The 20,738-nt window shown below is 40.9% G+C and overlaps 1 protein-coding gene across 1 annotated transcript in view; it reads right to left on the bottom strand.

Annotated features, from left to right (window-relative positions):
* The window catches only part of GRTP1 (growth hormone regulated TBC protein 1), a 38,434-nt gene that overhangs the window by 17,520 nt on the left and 176 nt on the right, over positions 1–20,738 (bottom strand). Inside the window, exons 2-6 of the mRNA XM_010150481.1 lie at positions 20,556–20,589; positions 19,272–19,423; positions 12,940–13,098; positions 5,819–5,943; positions 2,158–2,254 (exon numbers count right to left, since the gene is read on the bottom strand). Coding sequence (XP_010148783.1) covers positions 2,158–2,254; positions 5,819–5,943; positions 12,940–13,098; positions 19,272–19,423; positions 20,556–20,589 — 567 coding nt within the window. The remainder of the gene's footprint in view (positions 1–2,157; positions 2,255–5,818; positions 5,944–12,939; positions 13,099–19,271; positions 19,424–20,555; positions 20,590–20,738) is intronic.

The raw sequence follows: 20,738 nt of genomic DNA, 5'->3' as shown, positions 1-20,738 counted from the left end.
TCCCTGGAGCCTTCTCTTCTCCAGGCTGAACAAGCCCAACGCTCTCAGCCTGTCCCCATAGCAGAGGGGCTCCAGCCCTCTGAGCATCTTCGTGGTCTCCTCTGGACTCGCTCCAACCGGTCTATATCCTTGTTACAGCACAGTAAAAATATATCTATAAACAGGGTAGTAAAAATATGTCTATAAACATAATTTAAGCAAATGTACGTCTCCTTTATACACAGCAATTGTCTTTCATGTTACGAGTTTCTTCTCATCGCCAATGCTACTGGCATAAGATAAATTCAACAACTAAGGGAAAAATAAGAGCAACTTGAGTCATTTAGGTATCAGCAAAGTGTAAAAAAGGATATACAAGAACTGAAGATTTTACGACAAACTAGAGTCAGTCACCTACCAAAAACAATTAATAAAAAAGATTCTGAATCTACTCCCTTGGCCCACATAAAAACGTGTAAGACAATCAAAAAGACCAACAGCAAAAGTTGCCGCACATCACTTGGCAATGAAACTTGCCTTTTCCCTCACACAGTGATATCAATGGAAAGACATCCATGCTTGTCAGCCCATGGCAGGTCATGTGGCAGACGGCAGCCCTCAAGTCTCCTACCTGTTTGCACAGGGCACAGCTCTCAAGGCTGAACAAAAGCAACAGACAGCTGATTTCTCTAGACTGTTTTTATAGCTTGAAAGTAAACTTCAAGGCTGAAAAACCTCAAATATTTGCAGACTGATTCAACAAGTCATAGCACTCCCTGCCTGTCTCATCTCTTTCAATCTGCAACAAAGTCCAACTGCTCTGCTCATATGCAAGGAAATCCTGAGTTCCTACACAGGTATTCACCGTGAAAGAATTTCTTCCAGTCATTCAAAGGCATTAAAAAAAGACTCCCTCAGCCTTTTTCCTTCTTTCTCAAAGTCTTCCCCTCTGTTCAATAAGGAACCAAAATTTATATGCTTTTCTGTTCTTGTTTAAGATTAAACAAAAAGACAAAAGAAACAGTAATGAAAATACCAACTTTGATGTCCTTGACCAGCACTTAGTTGACACTGTAATATTGCATTCAGTGTCCAACCATCTGGGATGAAGATCTGTTCTAACACAAAATTGGGCCAGTAGGGAATTTCAAAGCCTCCTTATAGAAAAATTAGTCTTCCATGTTGAGTATGGCTTTACATTAAGGCTGTAGCTGTAGCGAGTCCTGTGCAATGATAAGAGGAATTCACAATGAAACTATTCTTCCTCTGTAATTAAATCCCAAGAAAGAACGTTCCCAAATGTATTTCACAGGAGTACAAAACATAGCTGTGCCTGATGTCTGCTGGTTTTAAACTACTTCACACACGTGATGATATTTAGCTTATACACGGGGCAAAATTCATTGTGTAAACACCTCCAGCAAACCCAGAGATCCAGGCAAGGACACCTAGAGAGGTACCAAACTGACCAGATGAGAATACTGTCTATAGCTTAGGGTGTGCTGAATTTCCTCTAGACTCTTGACCAGCCTGGCTGGATCACCATTGATTATAACAGAGCTTTGACAAGAACTTCCTATACAGACACAGACAGGGATTTTGGCAGTTGTTTGCTTTGTGCAAAGTCACGGTGCACAAAGTGTCCAAGGTATCCCACTCTCAGAAGCAGGGGACCAGCAAAAACTACCACCACCTTGCCAAACACCACTGAAGAAAGGTCACGCTGCCTCTTGCCAAGGCACTGGGAATTCCTACTTCAAGCTCAGTGCTCAAACCATGCACATCTCCCACCTTCACTCTGCTCTGCGATCGCCACTTCATCTGTGTCTCATCTCATACTCCTGCAACCAGAACTACCAAATCCCAGACACCTTGCCAAGTTCTGTTCCCCAGCATTGTATTAACATAGGAAGATACCTACCTAGCAGGTATAAGCAGGGAGTGAGAAGCAAGACTGCAAATTAATATACACACAAACCGCTGCATCAAGATTAAAATCTGACCATAAACCAGACAAGTTCTGTGTCCTGTGTCTGTCCTGTGTTTCTAGGACTCTAGAAAGTTTTCAGCCCATGCAAGTCCATTTTAACATCCAAAACCTCTAAAAAACATAGAAGAATGCAAAAATAAAAGCCAAGCTCCAATATATGAATGCAACTATATATGGTTTTATCATACCAGGCAATATTCTTCCAATAAGAGCATCTAGCAACCAAAAGGACTCCTCTTCATTCTTTGTAATAAGAATCAGGTATCCAGCTATGAAGTTCATGCCCTGAAATAGAAAGAAGGGGTTTAAGATGCATACACTTAAGAGTTTCTAGTTTAATTATTTTGATTAAAGGCTGAATTACTACAGTTCTACAAAGTGAACATACTAGGCAAAATCTAGTAATAAAGCCCATCAGCTGAGTAAGTTGTTAAACCTGCATGACAACAGCTAACAAGAATTATTAACAAAGATCAAGGAGAGGAAAATTGGAAGAAAAAGCTTAGCAGTCTATAATTTACCTTCAATTTTCCTCTATGGTTAGTTTGGGTTTGTTTTTTTTTTAAATCCCAAAGCCCTGTCCCAATGTAACTGAAGATTGCTTTGACCAGAAAGAAGACACATCTGCAGGTAGACATTGCAGCTGCAGAAGGAGAATGTCTGACCCACTCTTTAGTAAAAAGCTGCAGCTCCAGCAGCTTTCACAAGCTGTTGCTATTCAACTGAAATGACTGCATACAAATCACCTGCTTCCATAACACCTCTAGTACTCCACACACCAGTCAACAACTGGCCACTATAGCTCCTGCCTTTCAATGTGCAAACAGAAGGTAAGCACCAGGGCATGAGGGTTGGGAGAGCTGCCAGAAAAATCTGTGAAAAGCAGTCAAGTCATGACTTTAGCCAAATTCCAACCATGCTGTTTTCATAACTGTTACTGATGCTCTCTGACTGAAGAGCTGACATACAGAATACACAGGCCACAAAACTAGAATTCCCTGTACACTGTCTCAGGCACTTTCTTCTTGTATCCACCATGACGCTGCTAACTTACAGCAGTATTACTGACTGGTCTACACACACAGTAGCCCACTTTAAGCATTTTTAATTACATCTTTTCGATCATAATCAAGCTGACAACCACAACATAGACAGCGCATCAGTACAACAATATACAAAGGCTGCCTGAGGTGCAACCCCCCAGAGTCCTCCTAAGCTAACAGAACATAATCTTTAAATATTTACAGGCAATGAAGGCTGGTGTTGGTTAGGTTGCCTTCTGCAGTTTCAGCCCTTCCTTTGGCCTTCTCGCTCTTTTCTTTCCTTCCAACCTGGAGTTCTCCAGCACATCCATCACCACAGGCAGCACCACAGACTCTGGATATCCTTCAGGGTTGCCAATTTCAGCTGCGTGCCAGAGGACAGCTACCAAAACAAATGCTTCTCACAGCCTCTAGAAGCTACAACTTCCTCTCACAACTGAGGACCTCATTTCTTGCGTTCAGCAGATTTGACTCACCCATCCCATCTCAGAAGGCCTCGCAACACTCTCAGAACATGGAAAAATTAGGACATAGAATCATAGAACCGTTTGTGTTGGAAGGGACCTTAAAGCCCATCCAGTTCCAACCCCCCTGCCATGGGCAGGGACACCTTCCACTAGGTCAGGTTGCTCAAAGCCTCATCCAGCCTGGCCTCAAACACTTCCAGGGATGGGGCATCCACAGCTTCTCTGGGCAACCTGTTCCAGTGCCTCACCACCCTCTCTGGGAAGAACTTCTTCCTGATATCCAACCTAAACCTCCCCACTTCCAATTTAAACCCATTACCCCTTGTCCTGTCACTACAGTCCCTTGTAAAAAGTCCCCCCCAGCTTCCTTGTAGGCCCCTTCAGGTACTGGAAGGCTGCAATAAGGTCTCCCCGGACATTGCATCTTCTCCAATGTTTCCTTTTCAAGCTTTGAGTCACTACAGCATTTGTTACACAAATGGCTTGGACAGCCCTTGCACAGCCTTACACGGTGCCTGGCCTTCTAGTTAGGAAGGCAACTCTTTGTTTCCATGTCGGCAGTTTAGTAACTGCATCCATGGTGAATAGAGACTGTTTGGCTATTAACACAGCATGCACAAAAAACTACGCTGGAGGATGTGTTTACAGGCAGCTGAATTTTGCTGGTTATACCAGGGTAGGCAACACCATACCGCTGTCACAGCACACCAACACAAAGCCTAATACGCTCAGAGATGGGAGAGGTAAGCACCAGCAAGTACTACAAATGCATTAGGATTATGAAAACACTCCCTGAAGAGCCTTCAGTCAGGGAAAGCTCTGCTAAGTACCTGGGAAAAACCTCCATCTTTCACTGTGAATTTTCTAGCGTTTACATGGTCTCTCCTATCATACAGTGAGTATCACTATATCTATTTTGATGAAGTCTGCTGCTTCACTAGCAGAAGGTGATTTCCTGAAACTTTGCTTGATTTATGACATGCTGTGGAAAGCAGATGTCGACATTTGGTTTATGTTCTATTTAGCCAGAAACGATAACATTTATCCTGTGAGGAGACCAGAGGTGAAAAGAGAAGATGACTTAAAAAGCCTTATCTAATTTTAGTTCTCCAGTGTTCATAACGCCAAGTTAAAATGCAAAATTAGTCCATTCATTAAACAGTTAATGTAACAAAACTTCTTAGTTACATTTGAACATATATTTTTGAGTAGAAGCTAGTATGGTTTAGAAGTTGTGTATGTTTGTGTGTAAAACTACGTCTATAAAAGGAGCCTGACAGTTGCAAAAGAGAACGTTCAAAATTCTACCCCTTCTGTTATAGTCAAAATAATAAAACTATATTTTAAGAAATACATAATACTGAAAATCATAAAATAATTCATCTTTTACACCCATTTTTCAAATAATTTCTGTATTAAAACTCGTTGGGATACACAAAAAATTTTTTTTAGTGACTTCAGTCTAGGTTTAAGTCCCTCTAAGTCTTCTCCTCTCCAGATTTCAACTCTTTTCAAATCATATTCTTTTAGCTTTAGTAGAGTGAGTACAACTGTTCCAAGTTTCTCAACTAACATGGGGCACAGGTTAGCACACATGTCCTTAGTGAGGAAGGGGAGGAGCGAGGAGAGGACTTAAGTGAACTGAAAACACATTTTGCTCATGACAGTTGCTGCTTCTTTTTGATCCTTAAAGACGGACGCTTTTTTCTTAACCATCATGAATCGACTTTCACCTTCTTTGTGCCCCACAAGAAACTTTGCAGTACTTGGTAGTGATGACAGGAGCTTTTTTCCAGCTGCCATCTAAAAACTGGCAGGCTGAGTTTCAAACAAATTTTCTTCCTACTTGCCTGTCTATACTGGGAGGTGGCACCAAATAAATGCTACCACCCTCCCAACTACGTGATGTCATATGAATGCTGGTCTTCCTGTACTTCGAAAAGCGTGACAGTGAAAACAAAGGAAATTGAGATCTCATGAGGCCTTGTACATGCTAAGGACTGTTTTGGGAAAGATGGCAGGAGGGAGGAAGAGGGAAAGGCAAGCTCGCCTTCTCTTCATCTCCACAGCAACTAATCTTTATATAAAAGATGTGATAAAACATTTAGTTTGCAGCTAACGAATGGAATCAAACATGATAAAGTATGCGACAAAAAAGGCTCAGAGAAAAACTCACAAGGACGTTTGAACTTGCCTGAAGGGATTCACTCTTCCCCTCCCTAGGACCATTTTAAAAACAGAAAGTTTGTGGATCTGCTTCTAAAAACACACATTCAAATGGACAAGAAAAATTGCCACTGGTGATGTTCAGCATTGTTTAAAACCCAGTGATTACATACCTGACAATATCCTACTGCTTTATTATGATGCCCATATGCTACCAATACGTTGTAGAGTGTATGCTGCAAACAGGGATCAGCAGTTTTGCGGAATTTTACATTATCTGGAAATGTCCTGTTCATGTCTAGACAAAAGGAAAAAAAAATAAAACCAACAAAATTAGGAGCAGTTCCCTCCCTTCACTTTGCAAACAAACTTTTACAGCTTTTCAGAATTACAATTGAAACTTCACTATGACTCACTAGAACTGTAGTTTTGGTGGATGAATTTTAAGAAAGGGCTTTACCTCCATTTTGGCTAAAAGGCCATCTGCATTCAAGGATAATTATTCCTAGAAAGATTAATCCTATTAGTGTACAGAAATCAGTTTCAAGCAGGACTGAAGAAATTCTCCTGCAGATTGGACTCTCCCAACATCTGACTGCAAAGGCTTAAATAAAAGCAAACCAGACATTTAGACTGACAAACAACACATACCAAATTTATCTAACCAAGTGGCATGAAATGAGCTGCACCTCTAGGAAAGCATATTCTCATAATAAATCAGGTCAACTTTCAATTGACTTATTCAGTGAACTTCCCCCAAACAGCTACAAAAAATAGAAGTATTTTTCCTGCAACTGGTGGCTCCCACTTAAAAAAAATCACAGCATTTTTATAGTTTTAAGTTTCTCCATGATGTGACCACGTGAAAAGCTGTTTCTTTATTGGTGCAAGATCATCAAGGAGAGTTACTTTTGAAATCCAGGCAGCAGAGCACATCCCACATGCTTCAAGCTCAACCCTAAACCAAGTAAGAACTATGCAATTGCTGACATTTCAAAATATTCATTTCTTCCATATCAAACATGAATAGTAGAACTCATCTCTCCTTACAAAGGTATAAGAATTAGACACGCAAGTTTGAGCTAGTCACCCAAAACTCCCTTTAGTTGTTGGAAAGAAACAGGAAGAGTTAATTTTTGACTTGCTTCACTCTATGAAGAGGTCACTAGTCCAAACTTATGTATTTCATTTTTAGAAGTTTGAGCTGGGAAGAAAAATCTTATTGAAAAGTAACTTTGAAAATGTTCAAAACCCAAGACTCGTTAGTAAAATTCCAACAGTTATTTTGGTTACGTTTAACAACAACAACAACATAAACACAGAAAAAGGGTGGGGTGGGTTTAAAGTTAAAACACCTAGAATTCAGTAACAGCACTATTGTACAGATATCTATGTCCTATGAGTTATCACTTCTTATCAGTTTTTCCTGCATAAAGGAAGAAGTCTGTTACAGTTTGAACACAGAGTTGAGCTGTAAGCAACCCAAGGAAGAAAGCCCCTCAAAATCATGACAACCATTACAGCATTATCACACCAATCACAATTTCTTCCTTTTAAAAGTGAACAAATCAGAAATTGGAGGGCAGGAAAATATTTCCCTTCACCTCTCATGACTGAAATGAAAAACACAAGGAAAAATACAATTTTTAAAAGGACTTGAGCAACAGATAGACAGTTGTAGGATAAATACAATTGAGTTGTTTCTTCTTGGTAGGAAGAGCAGCACAGTATATGCATAATCAGAATTTCTTGTTTATTGAAGTATACGCTGATGTTAAAGATTAATGCTGACATTTCAGTCACAGCTCTTTCCATCAGCTACTTAGAACAAATTGAGTGGGGAGTAGGACAAGCCCATCACACACTGAGTACTCAAACCAAACCCATCTTTTAATTTCACAACCCGAGGAAGGCCAGCAGTTGAGAGAATCAGCTCCAATTTCCTTTCTGAGTGCAGAGCACGTTTTTCCCCACAGGGATGGGGGGAAGTCTTCCCTAATTATAGGAAGGATTTTAAACTTTAGCAACAGTATTTTAGTTGAGGGTGGATGGGAGAGACTCAGAACAAAAACAAGATACAAGAGCTAGAAGTCTTCACCCTTCATAAAAGACATGGAGCATGGTCTCACAAGACTCCTTATGCCGGATGAGTATCTTGAGCACACCAAGAGCAGGGTGTCCTGCTCCCTCTCTATCCTCCCCTTTCTGCTCCATTTGTAAGCTCCCTCCCCTTCCTCCAGCTCTGAGGCTCCTCTGACAGCAAGGTGAGGGAAGACGACCTGCTGCCCAAGCACACAAACTGAGGTTTTACCATACTGCAAGACAACTGCCAGAGGTGACGTGAGGCACATGGCAGGGGCAGGTGAGAACTGTCCGTTTGACTTGGGCACTTACGTCCACTTTACTACACCTCTCCCAGAGGTGCCCTAACACCTCCTCCTTCCCCTCCACACAGCCCACCCCTCTGACCTGCTATCCATTAACATACTTCATTCTTGACAGACATTAGTCCAAAGGAACACAGCCTCAAACTAATCCAGTTTGAGGAAAAAACATCAGAACTGTTTTCAAGCAGGGAAATGACCTTTAGAACTTTATACTGCAAGATAAACCCCAAAACAATGACCACCTTGTGGCTGTGTGCAAGTCTGCTGGCTATGACCAAACTAGATATAGGAGCATGGGACCAGGAAGAAGGCCACAAAGACCAGCTACTCCTCTGCAGTAAATTCAGATTAAATCCCAATAGGTTTGAGTTGTTTTGGGTTTGGGGTTGGTTTTTTTTTTTTCTCCAGATGATCTTTCAGGGCTGTGAGGTCATGGTGTTCTGATGCTGTGAAACAAAAACAGCAGCTTTCCTTTTCTGTGGATTTATCTCTGCACAGCAACCATGAGAAGACCACTGGCTTGCTTCTGCAGTACTTTCACCCCTCATTCAGTAACACAAACATCGGCAGAATGCCACGCTGGCCTCAGTTTATGAAAAAGACCTATTTTGGTACCTGGAATCACAATTGTTTAAGAGTGCAGTCCAGAAAACTAATGCTTCTGTACCAGTCTTGTGCTTTTCATATTTAGGGTGCTTCAAAACCCAGGCACCTACAAGCCCCATCCTTTCTGTTCTTACCTTCATATCCAGGTGCCTCCCACTCCCAGACACAGTGCCCAGTACATTACACAAGTATTTTTATACCTAGCTTCCTCTATACCACTTCTGGTCACTTTTTTTTGCTACTGCTACATCTGTAACTTGCATCTGCTCTGAACAGCTTCCAGGCTGGTAATTTTTTAATTTTTCCAGAATAATGAGGTTAGGTCACCAGTTACAATGTGTAAAAAAACACAAAACATTAAAGGGTGTTTGAAAATTTGTTATAACTGGATGTTTAGGACTCACCTTCAAGGTTTTCCCTGCAACACCTGGAACTAGAAATTCTTTTGAGGTGTAGGGTTTTTTGGTTTGACTTTTTAAGTTAAGGTCAATTTTGGAACTAGATGATCTTTAAGGTCCTTTCCAACCCTAACCATTCTATGATTCTTATTAACTAAATCCAGATAAACTGAGCCTGACACCCACCACCACCACCACGTAACGGTTCAATAGCTTGCAGCAATCAAGAAAGCAAGCAAGGTTAGGATTTCCTAAAAAAGAATGTCACTGTATAAATCTGAGAAGCACCCACATAAGTTCCAGTCCCCAAAAGGTGACACCAGAATTGGAGAAAGTGCAGAACAGAATGGAAACAAGGAAGATCACAGGTATGAATTGGCTACCATATACAGAATAAACCAAGGTGGATTAGAGCTCCTCAGTTTGGAAGGAGGTGCTTATGAGCAGTGCAAATCTGCAAAATCAGGAGCAAAGTGAAGGACGTGAAAAAGGAGCGACCAGAGGTTTTGTGGGAATTGTTTTCCCATCCAGCATCAGGAACTACTAACATGCAGCGTGTGACTCAGGAACTCCCCAAACCACAGATAACTGGAGACTAGGAAAAACATTCTGAGGAAGTAGCACTACACACTTCACTCCTCCAGTCCTTCCTTTAGCTGTTCTGGTAGGCAGAAGACCTGACAAGGAAACGACTTGGATGTGACCTGATATGGCTTCTCTTACACGGAGCCAAAAGAGCTGACACTGCTGTTCCCCTTGCTCTTGCACGGTTAAATGCCCTAAACTCACATGAAAATACCCAACCTTTACTTGCAGTTTAACCCCATTTTTTTGCTTTGATAGCAAAATATTCACTGTCTCCAGTGAAGTGGCAATGGCTCTTGTCTGAATTACTTTTCTAAACACATCAAATGAACCTAAATCCTACAACAGCTATCCAATCCACACAGCCAGATCCTTATGCCAGCAGTCACAAGGTGCAGCACAGCCTCAGGCAACTGACTGATAAATATCAGACCCTGGGTTTCATGGCACCTACAACTCCTCCTTATGAAATGCAGAAGTGGAAATGTGGATATTAACTGCCTGGGCACACAAGAGGATCTGCAGACAGACATACTTACTCTGAAATTCAATGGCCTGGCCTAAGGGGGGTTCACTGCAAGGAAGCTACATCAACTTACAGCCTAGCCTTTTAGTCACCAGCACATAGCCTTCGTGTTAGGAGGACTGCCACATTTTATCCTGCCAACATCACTCGTCCTACTAAAATTTACTATAATAGGGCATGAACAACAAAGCTCAGTAGGAATGCACGTCCTCCTGAACGTGTATGTAAACTAAACCATGAAAATTTTCATAAAGATTTAGAGACCTGCATTCTTTTAAGCTCTTGCTTTCATGTTTATAGCAAGAAGTCTGCTCTCTCATAGTTCTCTTAAAAAAAAAAAGTATGTTCTAATAGCAAGTTTCATATAAAACACAATCAGCCCCAAAGCCCTTCAGTTAAGAAAGAGCAAATTAAAGGGCAAAAATGGTGAGGACAGTTTCAATTTATTTAGCTGAAAGACTTTTATTGCTATTACTAATCAGTTTTTTCTTTAAAGATTAGACCATTTCTCTACACAGTCTACCTGCACTTTTTAACCCAATTATCTCCCATTAAAGACATTCCCATATGGAAAATAAGTTCCAAACGTGCATGAAATTTGTTTCTTTTACATGCCCAGAAGCCCCAAACAGCACACATTGGCTCTTACACGTGTTTTTAATTGAATCTGAAATAAAGTCTTTGCCCCCCTGCCCCTCCCTCTGAAAAAAAAAAAAGAGAGAAAGCATGGTTGCTGTTCTCTTGTTTTTAAACCACAGCATCGTCCTGAGCTATAACTTTACAGCTAGACCGCAGGACTAAATAAAGCACAATTGCCTGAAAATTGGAAACTGCAGACGTGAGACGTGAACAGAAGCAAGATACCACATCTTTCTTTGGTTTACTGTTAAAAGCAACTACAGTGATCAGAAAACAACACAGGCAGCAACAAACTCAGTGTGAACAACAATTCACACTGAAACAGGTCTCAGCTAAAGTCCCCTATAAAATGTGCACAGTCAACAGGATCACTAAGTTTACTAAACACAAAGGTTTCTATTCACCTTCAAGTACTTTGCCCCTCCTTCCATTCCTCAGATGTTCACACAGATTTCCCTCCAGAGAAAAAGAAACAATCACTCTGGAGTGAGAGGTCCTCTTTTTACTTTTACTCCTCCAATAAAACCCTCCAACACACTTTTCTTTATCCTTTCCCTCACTTGCTCCGTGTTAGTTTTCTCTTTTGCAGTTTTCCAATCGATGCAGTAGCTCTTCCAAAAATTTCCTCCAAAATTCACAAGCTGGTCTTTATCTTCTTATTTTTTCCTCTCCACGAAAACTACCTACCGTCATCATATGACCCTTCATGCCATTTTCTAGTAGTAGAAAAGAAATTGTTGGCAACTCCTTCTTGCAGCAATTGCACCCCAACAGAATACAGTTTGATCCTTCTCCAGGCCCTAAACAAGACCGGCCTTAGGAAGTCATCTTAGTGGTTCCCTCTGTAGTCATAGTTATAGCTCTACTCTTTCCAGTTCTGAGCAGGATACCAGCCAGAAGATTCCTGCCTAGTCTTCATATTCATAGGAACATGAAAGTTTATGCTCTGAAATGCCTTACTAAGGCGTGGAGTCCCAAAAGCCCACAGTGCTGGCTGTTGAGGGGGAGAGGCAGAGGAGAAACTCAGCATAAACCAAAACATGTTCAGATGGTTATCCAACTTGAATAAAAATCCATAAAGCCCCAACTTCACCTACCTGGCCTTTTCAAGAGGAAAAAGATGGCAAGTGCACCCACCATTCTAACAAAACCACCTCAGCATTGTGCTTGTCCAGAGCACAGCCCAACCTCTTTACTCATTAACTGAGCAATTCAACCAGGATCAGCTTCTCTACAAAAGCTCTGCTGCAGCAGGTTGGAAAGTTTCAGGACAAATACCTGTTACATCAAACTTCTACTTCCTTGTCTTTTCCTACTGCGTCTTTTTAACACTCAGTGGGACAGTCTAAGGTCTGGTTGCCCTAATACCCTGTCACTAGTATTGGTCACTGAACCATGTTCACAGACAGTGCATATGAAGCTGGATTAGTAGAGTAGGGGTATTTCTCCTCCTACACTTCCCTTCTTTCAGGGATACATATTTAGTGTTTAGGACTTCATCCATCAGCTGGATTTCCCTACCCCTCAGTTCGTCAAATTCTTTTTTAAACCAGTTTATAGTTCTGGCCTCAGTAGCACCCTCCAGTAACAAGTGGCACAAGCGATACGCACTTCTAAACCCGCAGCATGGCAAATTTCATTCAGCGTCCTTGGTTCTTATGTTACAGGAGACAAATAACAATCGCTCTCCATTCACCCTCTCTACACCATTTATAATTCATATAGCTCTATCAGCAGCTTTTTCTGCAAGCTGAAATCCTAGCATACTTCACCTGCCTCATACAGTGTACCACGCTGTCAACCATCCCTGCTGCTCTTCCAGTGTCCTCTCGGGACAGAAGGAGAAACAGACCCAACGGCAGGCCTCATGGTACAAAGCTGTAACTCTTCGATCACTTCAGAGACAACAGAATAATGTTTTCTAGTCTGTTCTCTATTCCTTCCCAAAAAATTTCTAATCTTCCTTAATGCTTTTGACCACATGATGAACCTGGAGAGATCTGTGCTGTTAATGCGCTTATGGCTAATCTAATTTACATGTTCATTCAGCACTTAAACCACTACTACAGAAATGTACATTTTCCATGACATAACTTGATATCTAACATTTAAAAAGACATAGGATGGATAAACAGTATTATCAAGATAATAACCTGTTTTGATTGCTTCAACCAGCTTGTCATTCTTCTCTCCTTCAAGCAGTCTGTGGTAATACCCAGGGTTTTGTTCCATGTTGGTTTGGGCCCCACTCACAATCATCCAGATCAATGCACGGTGTTCATTGGGGATGCCTTTCCTGATATATCTCTTCACTGAAAAACAAGAAGTTGGGGTTTTGGTAGTGGGTTTTTTAATTTGGTTGTTGTTGCTGTTTGGGGTTTTTAAAATAAATAATAATTTAAAAAATTCGGCTGTATTTTTCTTTTGGAAATGAGCACAGGAAGTTGAGAAGTCGTATGAAAACTCTTGACTGAAGATTATTATGCTTTTTCTCCTATGCTACCATTTAGGATAAGCATTTCCTTCTCAGCTACGAAGTATATTTTAGATTCACTCCAAAGTTGCTGCTACTCAGATACCCCACACAGATCTCCAGTCCCAGGCTTTCCTCCCTCCCGTATTCCCCCATTAGGAGTTTTGAATCCTATCCTCTTCCTGCCTTTCTGGAGGTAGATAAGAACAGCAAAGTTTCCCCTTGATCTTTGTCCTCTTTCATTCAGACAAGCACTGACTTCTTTCCTGACATCACTAATGGCCTCTGATACGGCAGCCCTTTCTGTCTGCTTGGCTATGCTCCAGCATAAATGGCTACGTTAACATAACCCTAGGATTTCAGCTTAGCACCTAACCACTGAAATCACAGCAGGAACAGGGAAGTGTGAAATACACGGCTACTGTTGAAATGAGCCCCTGGAAGATGTGAGTAAGCAGCAGATGATTTTTCCCTAGAGTAACTGGGGAAGTCTTTTCAAATCTAAAGTAGCTCTTATCTCCTGCATCATATTCATCATCAGGGTGTGCTTGGGTTTGCGCCTTTTTTTTTTTTTTTTTTAAGCAGATGATTCAGTGTAAATAACTAGGATGCAAGATTGCAGGAAGAAGCATCAGGCTAATGACAGCCAAATCAGCTTCCTCCTAGGAATGGTATGAAAAATATTAGTAAGGAGCCAATGCTGCTCATTGGTACAGAACCCTAAATCAGCATTACCCCTTCTGACCCAAAAAGTCAGCTGAATGTTTGAGATCCTTCTGCTTTCTCCACAGAGAAGAAAACTTGGAAAGGAATCGGGTATTTCTTACTATATGAACAAGACTATCAACTACAGTATCAAATTCTCTTCCCTAAATTCTACAGGGCTCAAATGAGAATGGAGATTTTTATTTTGTCCACACAGACACACACAGATACCGTTACTTAGCCTGGTTTTATACAATCACAAGATCTGTAACTCAAGATAAATGCTGCTGGAATTAAAGGCCTTGAAAACAGCAGGGTGAAACAAGGTTTTACAACAAATCAGCCACCTGCTAAATACATTCCACTTAATTGCAGCTGCCTATCCTTTAGGAGCCAAAGCTGCTTTACAGTGTCAGCAGAGAGATCCATGCATTTCACCCACCTGAAGTCTGGTACTTTCTCTCAAAGAAACACTTCTACCCTTGACATTGGCAATAAAACTGGACCCTGAAGGCCTGGTGCTTTGTTTAGCTTTTCCATGACGATTTATACTATGGCTTATAGTCTCTAATGTTCCAGCTGCAAAGCAACTTTAACTACAACCTTCTTTTAGATGGGCTGGAAATAATTTACTTGTTTCCATGACTGTTTAATAATCCTCACTTCAAGATCTTGTAAAAAAAAAAAAAGCTGAAGTCTAATGCTAAAGAAATCCTACAGATGGACATGGCAAATGCAGGAATGAGTATGAGGAGCCAGTCCCATTTAGGTCAACAAGAATATCTCATTCAGATGAACCTGCAAATGTCTCTAGAAGCATACTTACTGGCTAAATGATTGGATTATCATATTCTAACATATAATTCCAATGTTGGGTTTTTTTTTCCTGGAACAACTGTCAATTCTGAAAGCATAGCCAAGATCCACAGCCAGCAATACATAAATTCAAGAGAAGCAGAGACAAGCCTTTGACATTGGCACAAGGGGAAAGCAGCCCTGCAGCACAGCATACACTCATTACTCCCCAGTGTCATCATTCTCATGGTAATGGACAGCCAGAGGCTTGTATCACCCCAAATGACTACCTAACCCAGCTTCCCCACCCTCTGAGGAATGGAAAGCCTTTTAATGATGTGAGGAAGAAAAGCACCATGTATCATACTTGCCCGGATCTGCAAACTGGTATACAGAAGCAGCAAAGTAGTTTTGAAAACGAGGACAGTTGTAATTAAATATATTTTACATATATTAAATATTTATGACTTATTCTAAACATTAAGTTATATTGCTTTATACAAATCTGTATTTATATTGTTTTCTATAGACCCTCTTCCACATTATCCTCAGGAACTTTTGAAAAGCCCACAACAGTCCACACCACAGAATCTCCTCCCACTGTAACTTTTAAGAAGCTTTCCCAGATGAAGCCGGATTGTGCATGTGTCTCCAATCACACATCCTACTCCAACTGTAAACCAAGGGCTTGATCTCAAAAGCAGCAGGGCTGAATACCATCAAGCCATGAGTATCTGCACCAGAATCACACCCAGGACAACCCCAGTGTATGCAACAGTCTACGAACAGGTGTAATGAATATCTTCATGTGAAATTTTTGCCTCTTCATTAACAAAATATGAAACATCCCCAATTATTTGTAAGCCAAGAGAAGTAGCCTCGATAATTCCATTACCTCTGCTATCCAGTGCCAGTTTACAGAGGTTTAGTGTCATACACACTAATGTGTTTTCCTTGTTACCAGACAAAGTAGCTATACAATAGGGAAGTAGTCTAGAAATGCTGACAAATACCCAAAGTAAATTCAGGAGAAAAATATGTAGAAAATAATGTTTTCCAATATTTGGCATTATTTAGAGTAACAAGATTTAAAAACAAGTACACCATTTTAACCTGTCTGTCCTTGTTTAATGGTAGAATCTGAGATTTCTGGAGGGTTTTGCCTCTAGATAAAGTTGTATTTATATATCCCCTCCCCCCTTCACAGACAGACTAAACATAGAAAACCAAAAATTATGCTACAAAATACTAGAAGAGAGTGTGATTTTGAAGAGCATCTGCACTTTTGGGTTACTTTTAGTTATTAACACTGTCAAATGCTGAAGAATTAACTTGGACCCTAGAGCAAAAATTCTACAGAAGAGCTGAAAACAGCATACAAGGAATTGAGTGGCATGTTTTATAAATACATCGCAGGCAAAACAAAGCAGATGCGTGCCATTAAAGTTCCAGTTAGTCAAACACCAAACCTCACTTTTTAAGATGCTCCTTCCTTCCTCCGACCCCTGTGCCAAACAGAAGTGATCCTGTTCCAACCACTGCTTTCCCCTTACGCTGCACATTATCAGCCTCAGAGATTTCTGCTGCTGGTCAGTTCTGACTAATCCATTTACAGGCAAATTCTCTTACATAGCACGGTTTTGGTCAGAATTAAGCGACTTCGGGCAATTATGTCAGACAGTCTGTTGCCCGCCTGCGAACAAGCCAGAGCAGAAAGCTCTCCTTTGGTCCCTTAAAGACAGCAGCTGAATGGATAAGAGCTAAAATTAGAGGATGTCAGTAGTGATGGAGAGACTACTGACTGAACACTGACTGAAAATGCACATGTGCAGAGGAGACAGTGAGGATAAAGGGTAGAGGAGGAAACAAACCACCACAGAATAATAAAAAAAGGAAGACACTGGAGAATGAGCAAAGAGAACTGTCAGCCAAAATTCCCATGACCTGCCTTGATGGAAGGCTGTGATCCAGAACAACAGGATACACTGCTTAATTACTGCTATTAAAATGTAGCCTAATTATTTTTCTTTACAGTAGAAGAGTATGATATACATACATACCACCCTGGACAAACATAGCATGTGAACATACCATATTTCCAAACTGGAAAATTAGCACAAGTCATCACTTCTTCCTGTTCACTCAGACAGGAATTATGAGCTGCTCTACATGTGAGGAAAAACGGGTGCAGGGTGGCAGAGACACCACACGGACAATGTCCCTCTCGCATCTACCCACAGCAGGATGCGTTTTGAAAAGGCCCCAGTAGAACTCCTAAGGCTATGGGTTCACAGATACAGCTATTGCATTCGGGGCAGGGAAAGCAAATCAAATATTCTTCTCATTTCTAGCTTATGGCCAACCTGTAGCAGAGGGGAGGTTAATCAGAACCAGCAGCTCCTGAGCAAAGCTTGACAGCAATGAAGTCAGGTCCTGGAGGAGTGAAATTCGGTGCCCTGCCAGGCAGAACTTCGGCTCCCTGACTGCCTGCAAGGAAATCACTGCAGGATCATCTTGCAGGATAAAGCACACACCAGACCAACTGCTTACATAATTCCAAGTGCTTATGCCACAGACTTCAATCTTAATACTGATATAAGGAGGGAAGTATTAAAAAAAAAAAAAAAATATATCAATATTTGTATAGGTTAACCTGTTGCTTTTCCTCTTCCGAGGAGGTCAATGATAATGAAGGAAGCTTACTATAACCACTTTGAACTTACACTCAGGCTACATTTCCTCAACGTTATTTATTTCAGTCACTCTCCTTATATTTACATATACACATGAGAATTCAGAGTCTACAAATCATCTTCAGCAAAAGTTAGTAACATCAGAGATGATGCACCAGCCTGCAAGGGCTTGCTACAGTCGAGAGCCGTTGCCTGTGTCCACCCAGTGGATATAGGATATCCCATTTTTCAAACACGGTAGTCTGTCAGAGGTGATTAACACCACGTTAATGGTTGTTGCCATTACGTGGCTAGTGGGACAGCACGACCACAGGGACTGAAGCCTGGTGGACAAATTGAGAGATTTGGTCAAAGTTTTGGCTCCAAAAATAAGACCAAAGGCATTCATAATGTTTGTATTGCAGTAGCATCCTGCGTCAACAGTGCTGGAATAGACTACACAAGAGAAGAGAAATGTAACAAACTCACATAAATTGCTAGAAACTATCACAGTTCACATATTTTAAGAAACAGAGATGAATTAAAGCCTGAGATTGTGGAAGAACAACTAGAAGACTAAGTTCTGCAGAACCTCAAAATCCTCACTAATTAAAAATAGCATACAGTTACCTCTGTATTTAAACTTAACACCCTAAACAAAAGCTTCTTTACATTTCAAAAAAGAGAGCTAGCTACTGTCTAGTTAGCAGGATATGATCTAGCAGCTACAGCTCCAACCTGTATCTTCTGTTTTCCTCAGCCTTAAAACGGACGTCTGTACACTAAATACGTCGTCATTCTTAAAATGTCTCACCAATTAACATCCCATTCCTGGTGCCAGGAAAAAAAGCCAAAAAAACAGAACACCACCCCACATCACACAAAGCCACCAGAATTAGCAGCCAAAGTCTGCACCTGAAGAACAGCTCTAAAATTTAGCTATGTTACAGTCAGTGCCTCATGAACTTTTGCTTAGTTTTACTTGCTTTTTTCTTTAACAAAGTTGGAGAGAACTGTGCTCAACTTCAAAGACTCCCAAGAGAAAACCAGCTGAATAGCATCATTAAGAGCAAAGAGGAAAACTTACATGCTTATATGAAAAAATAACCCAGAGATGAGTGGGAGGAAACACCCCCATCCTCTAATCTCACCAGATTCCTTGCCACCTTCTGACTCCCTCCATTTACTTCTCCATGTCTCTTGCAAGACAAAAGATCACTAGGGGTTTTCTTGCTTTTTGAAGGGGCCATGAAGGGTTCCATCAGCATTTTATCCAATGTTGCATTAACCCCTGCATTAATTTTACTTTCTTCACTTCGTAAGGCATTTAGCATCAGTTCTTAGTACAGACCTTTTTAGCTGTGACGTGAGCGCCATTTTACACCAGGAGGATAAGGAGAGCTAGAAAATCTCAGCAAACTAAAATCTGTCTGAGAGTCAGCAGAGAGTCCTAGCATCCTGATCCCAGGGGTTCAAGACAGGGTCTTTAAAAGACATGAAATTATGTAGGAAAGAGCACAATGCAATACAACAAAACAGCATCTTGAAGTGCCAGTGGCCATAATCTCTGGGTTACAGATGTAATAACATATTACAGCGTATACCAAAGAAGGATTACTCCTTTGCAAGCTTTAAATCAAATTAACGATCCCCCTAACAGCAGCATATTCGCTTACGTATTATAAGCGAGTTTATACTTATATAACTTATACTGTTTATACGACTGCTGTTTCATTTGAAGAAGTATTTAACATTCAAAAATGCAAACCGATTTAATACAATTTATATTGGTTCAAACATAATGCACTTTTATCTATAAATAGACTGAAAAAAAGCTGACCTTTTAAACTCTTCTGTATGCTGTTATTCCCCTTCAGGAGCTTGGACCATTTAATTGCTCTTCTAGTGAGTACCACTAGGTATCTGGAAAAGAATGCTTCATAGGATGCATAATCAAAGTCTTCCGGCCTTTCAAACCCATATGGATCAACCCTACAAAACAAAAAAAAAAAAAGAATTTGTGTAGCAATATTTCCACATACCTACAGCTAAAAAAAAAAAAGCAAGTATGCTTTAAATAAGTTCCAGCTGCTATTTCTAAAAGCAGCTCAAAACTCTCTGCTCCCAACAAAAACCTACTTTACACAAACTGTTACACTCCATTCAGTGTTATCAAAGCAGTTTAAGTAAATGAGTTTAAACATGCACTGCTCAGACAGTTTTACAGATTTCACTGCTTTTAAAAGTAAGGACTTTATAGCGCAAAGGATCCCTCATGTGCAAAACTGACCCAAATTATGACCACACAGAAACCTGGGAGGTGTTTTTCTCCGTAATACAAACAGTTGAAAAGTATGAAGGCATAGCACAACAGCTCAAATATGGCCCGAACTCGCTTTCCACACAGTTCTGCACAGAAGAACAAATTACAAAGATTATTTTTAGAAGGGCTTATTTCTGCAGTTATCTTCATGAAAGTATATGATTTGGGGAAGAAAAAAAAACCCCACACATCCTTGTGGCAACCTTCTTCATACACAGCATGAAAAAAAGCTTCTTTTATTGTCTTTAACGGTTTTTCAGTGCTACATCACAACCTCAGGCAGGACGGTACTGAGGGAGTTTCAGAACTGCAAGTCTGATTCTGTTCTACCTCGATATATCCAGTCACCTTGCTAAACGAGATTTACGGCCACTTCCCAGTTTGCTTTATACCTGCCGGTTATCACTAGAGTACAGAGCACTCAGGGGCTTTGCAGAAATTAAACAGGCAGAGGGGGTTGTCCACACCGTCTGTAAGACACACACAGAGCCTTCATCTTCCAAAACCGCTGTCCATTTCATTCACGGAGAGGGAGTTTGCCCATGGAGCGGCACTGGCACAGCCTTGGGTAAACTCCAGCTCACGGGACCATCACCGGTAGTAAAGCATGAATCAGACGAGGAACATTTTAATATTTAGACCTCAAATTAGTATGACCTTATCAGCAGTTAGAACAGTCGGTCACCTTTTTATTCCTGTACTCCTCAAAAAAAATACAGGTGTAAAAAACCCACTGAAACCACTGACACGCGTTTCTCCGAAGACGCAGAACGTGTGAATGCTCAAAAAAAATCCTAACACCTCCAGGAAAACCATCTCCCGTTTATGGCTGTGACTGCCCAGGTGGCAAGCACAGATTAATTTCAGGCTGAGCTCCATTCCTGAGGCAGAAAGGGAAAATAAAGAGTCAGGAAGTACGGTTTTGAGGAAGTTGCCTTCCCTAACCTGCCTCCAGGCAGTGCAGGTACCTTTACTCCCAGGTGC

Source organism: Eurypyga helias, unplaced genomic scaffold, assembly GCF_000690775.1.
Source record: "Eurypyga helias isolate BGI_N326 unplaced genomic scaffold, ASM69077v1 scaffold36030, whole genome shotgun sequence".
NCBI lineage: Eukaryota > Metazoa > Chordata > Aves > Eurypygiformes > Eurypygidae > Eurypyga > Eurypyga helias.
The sequence above is the reverse complement of the archived record's forward strand: the minus strand, read 5'-3'. Positions and strand labels throughout refer to the sequence as shown.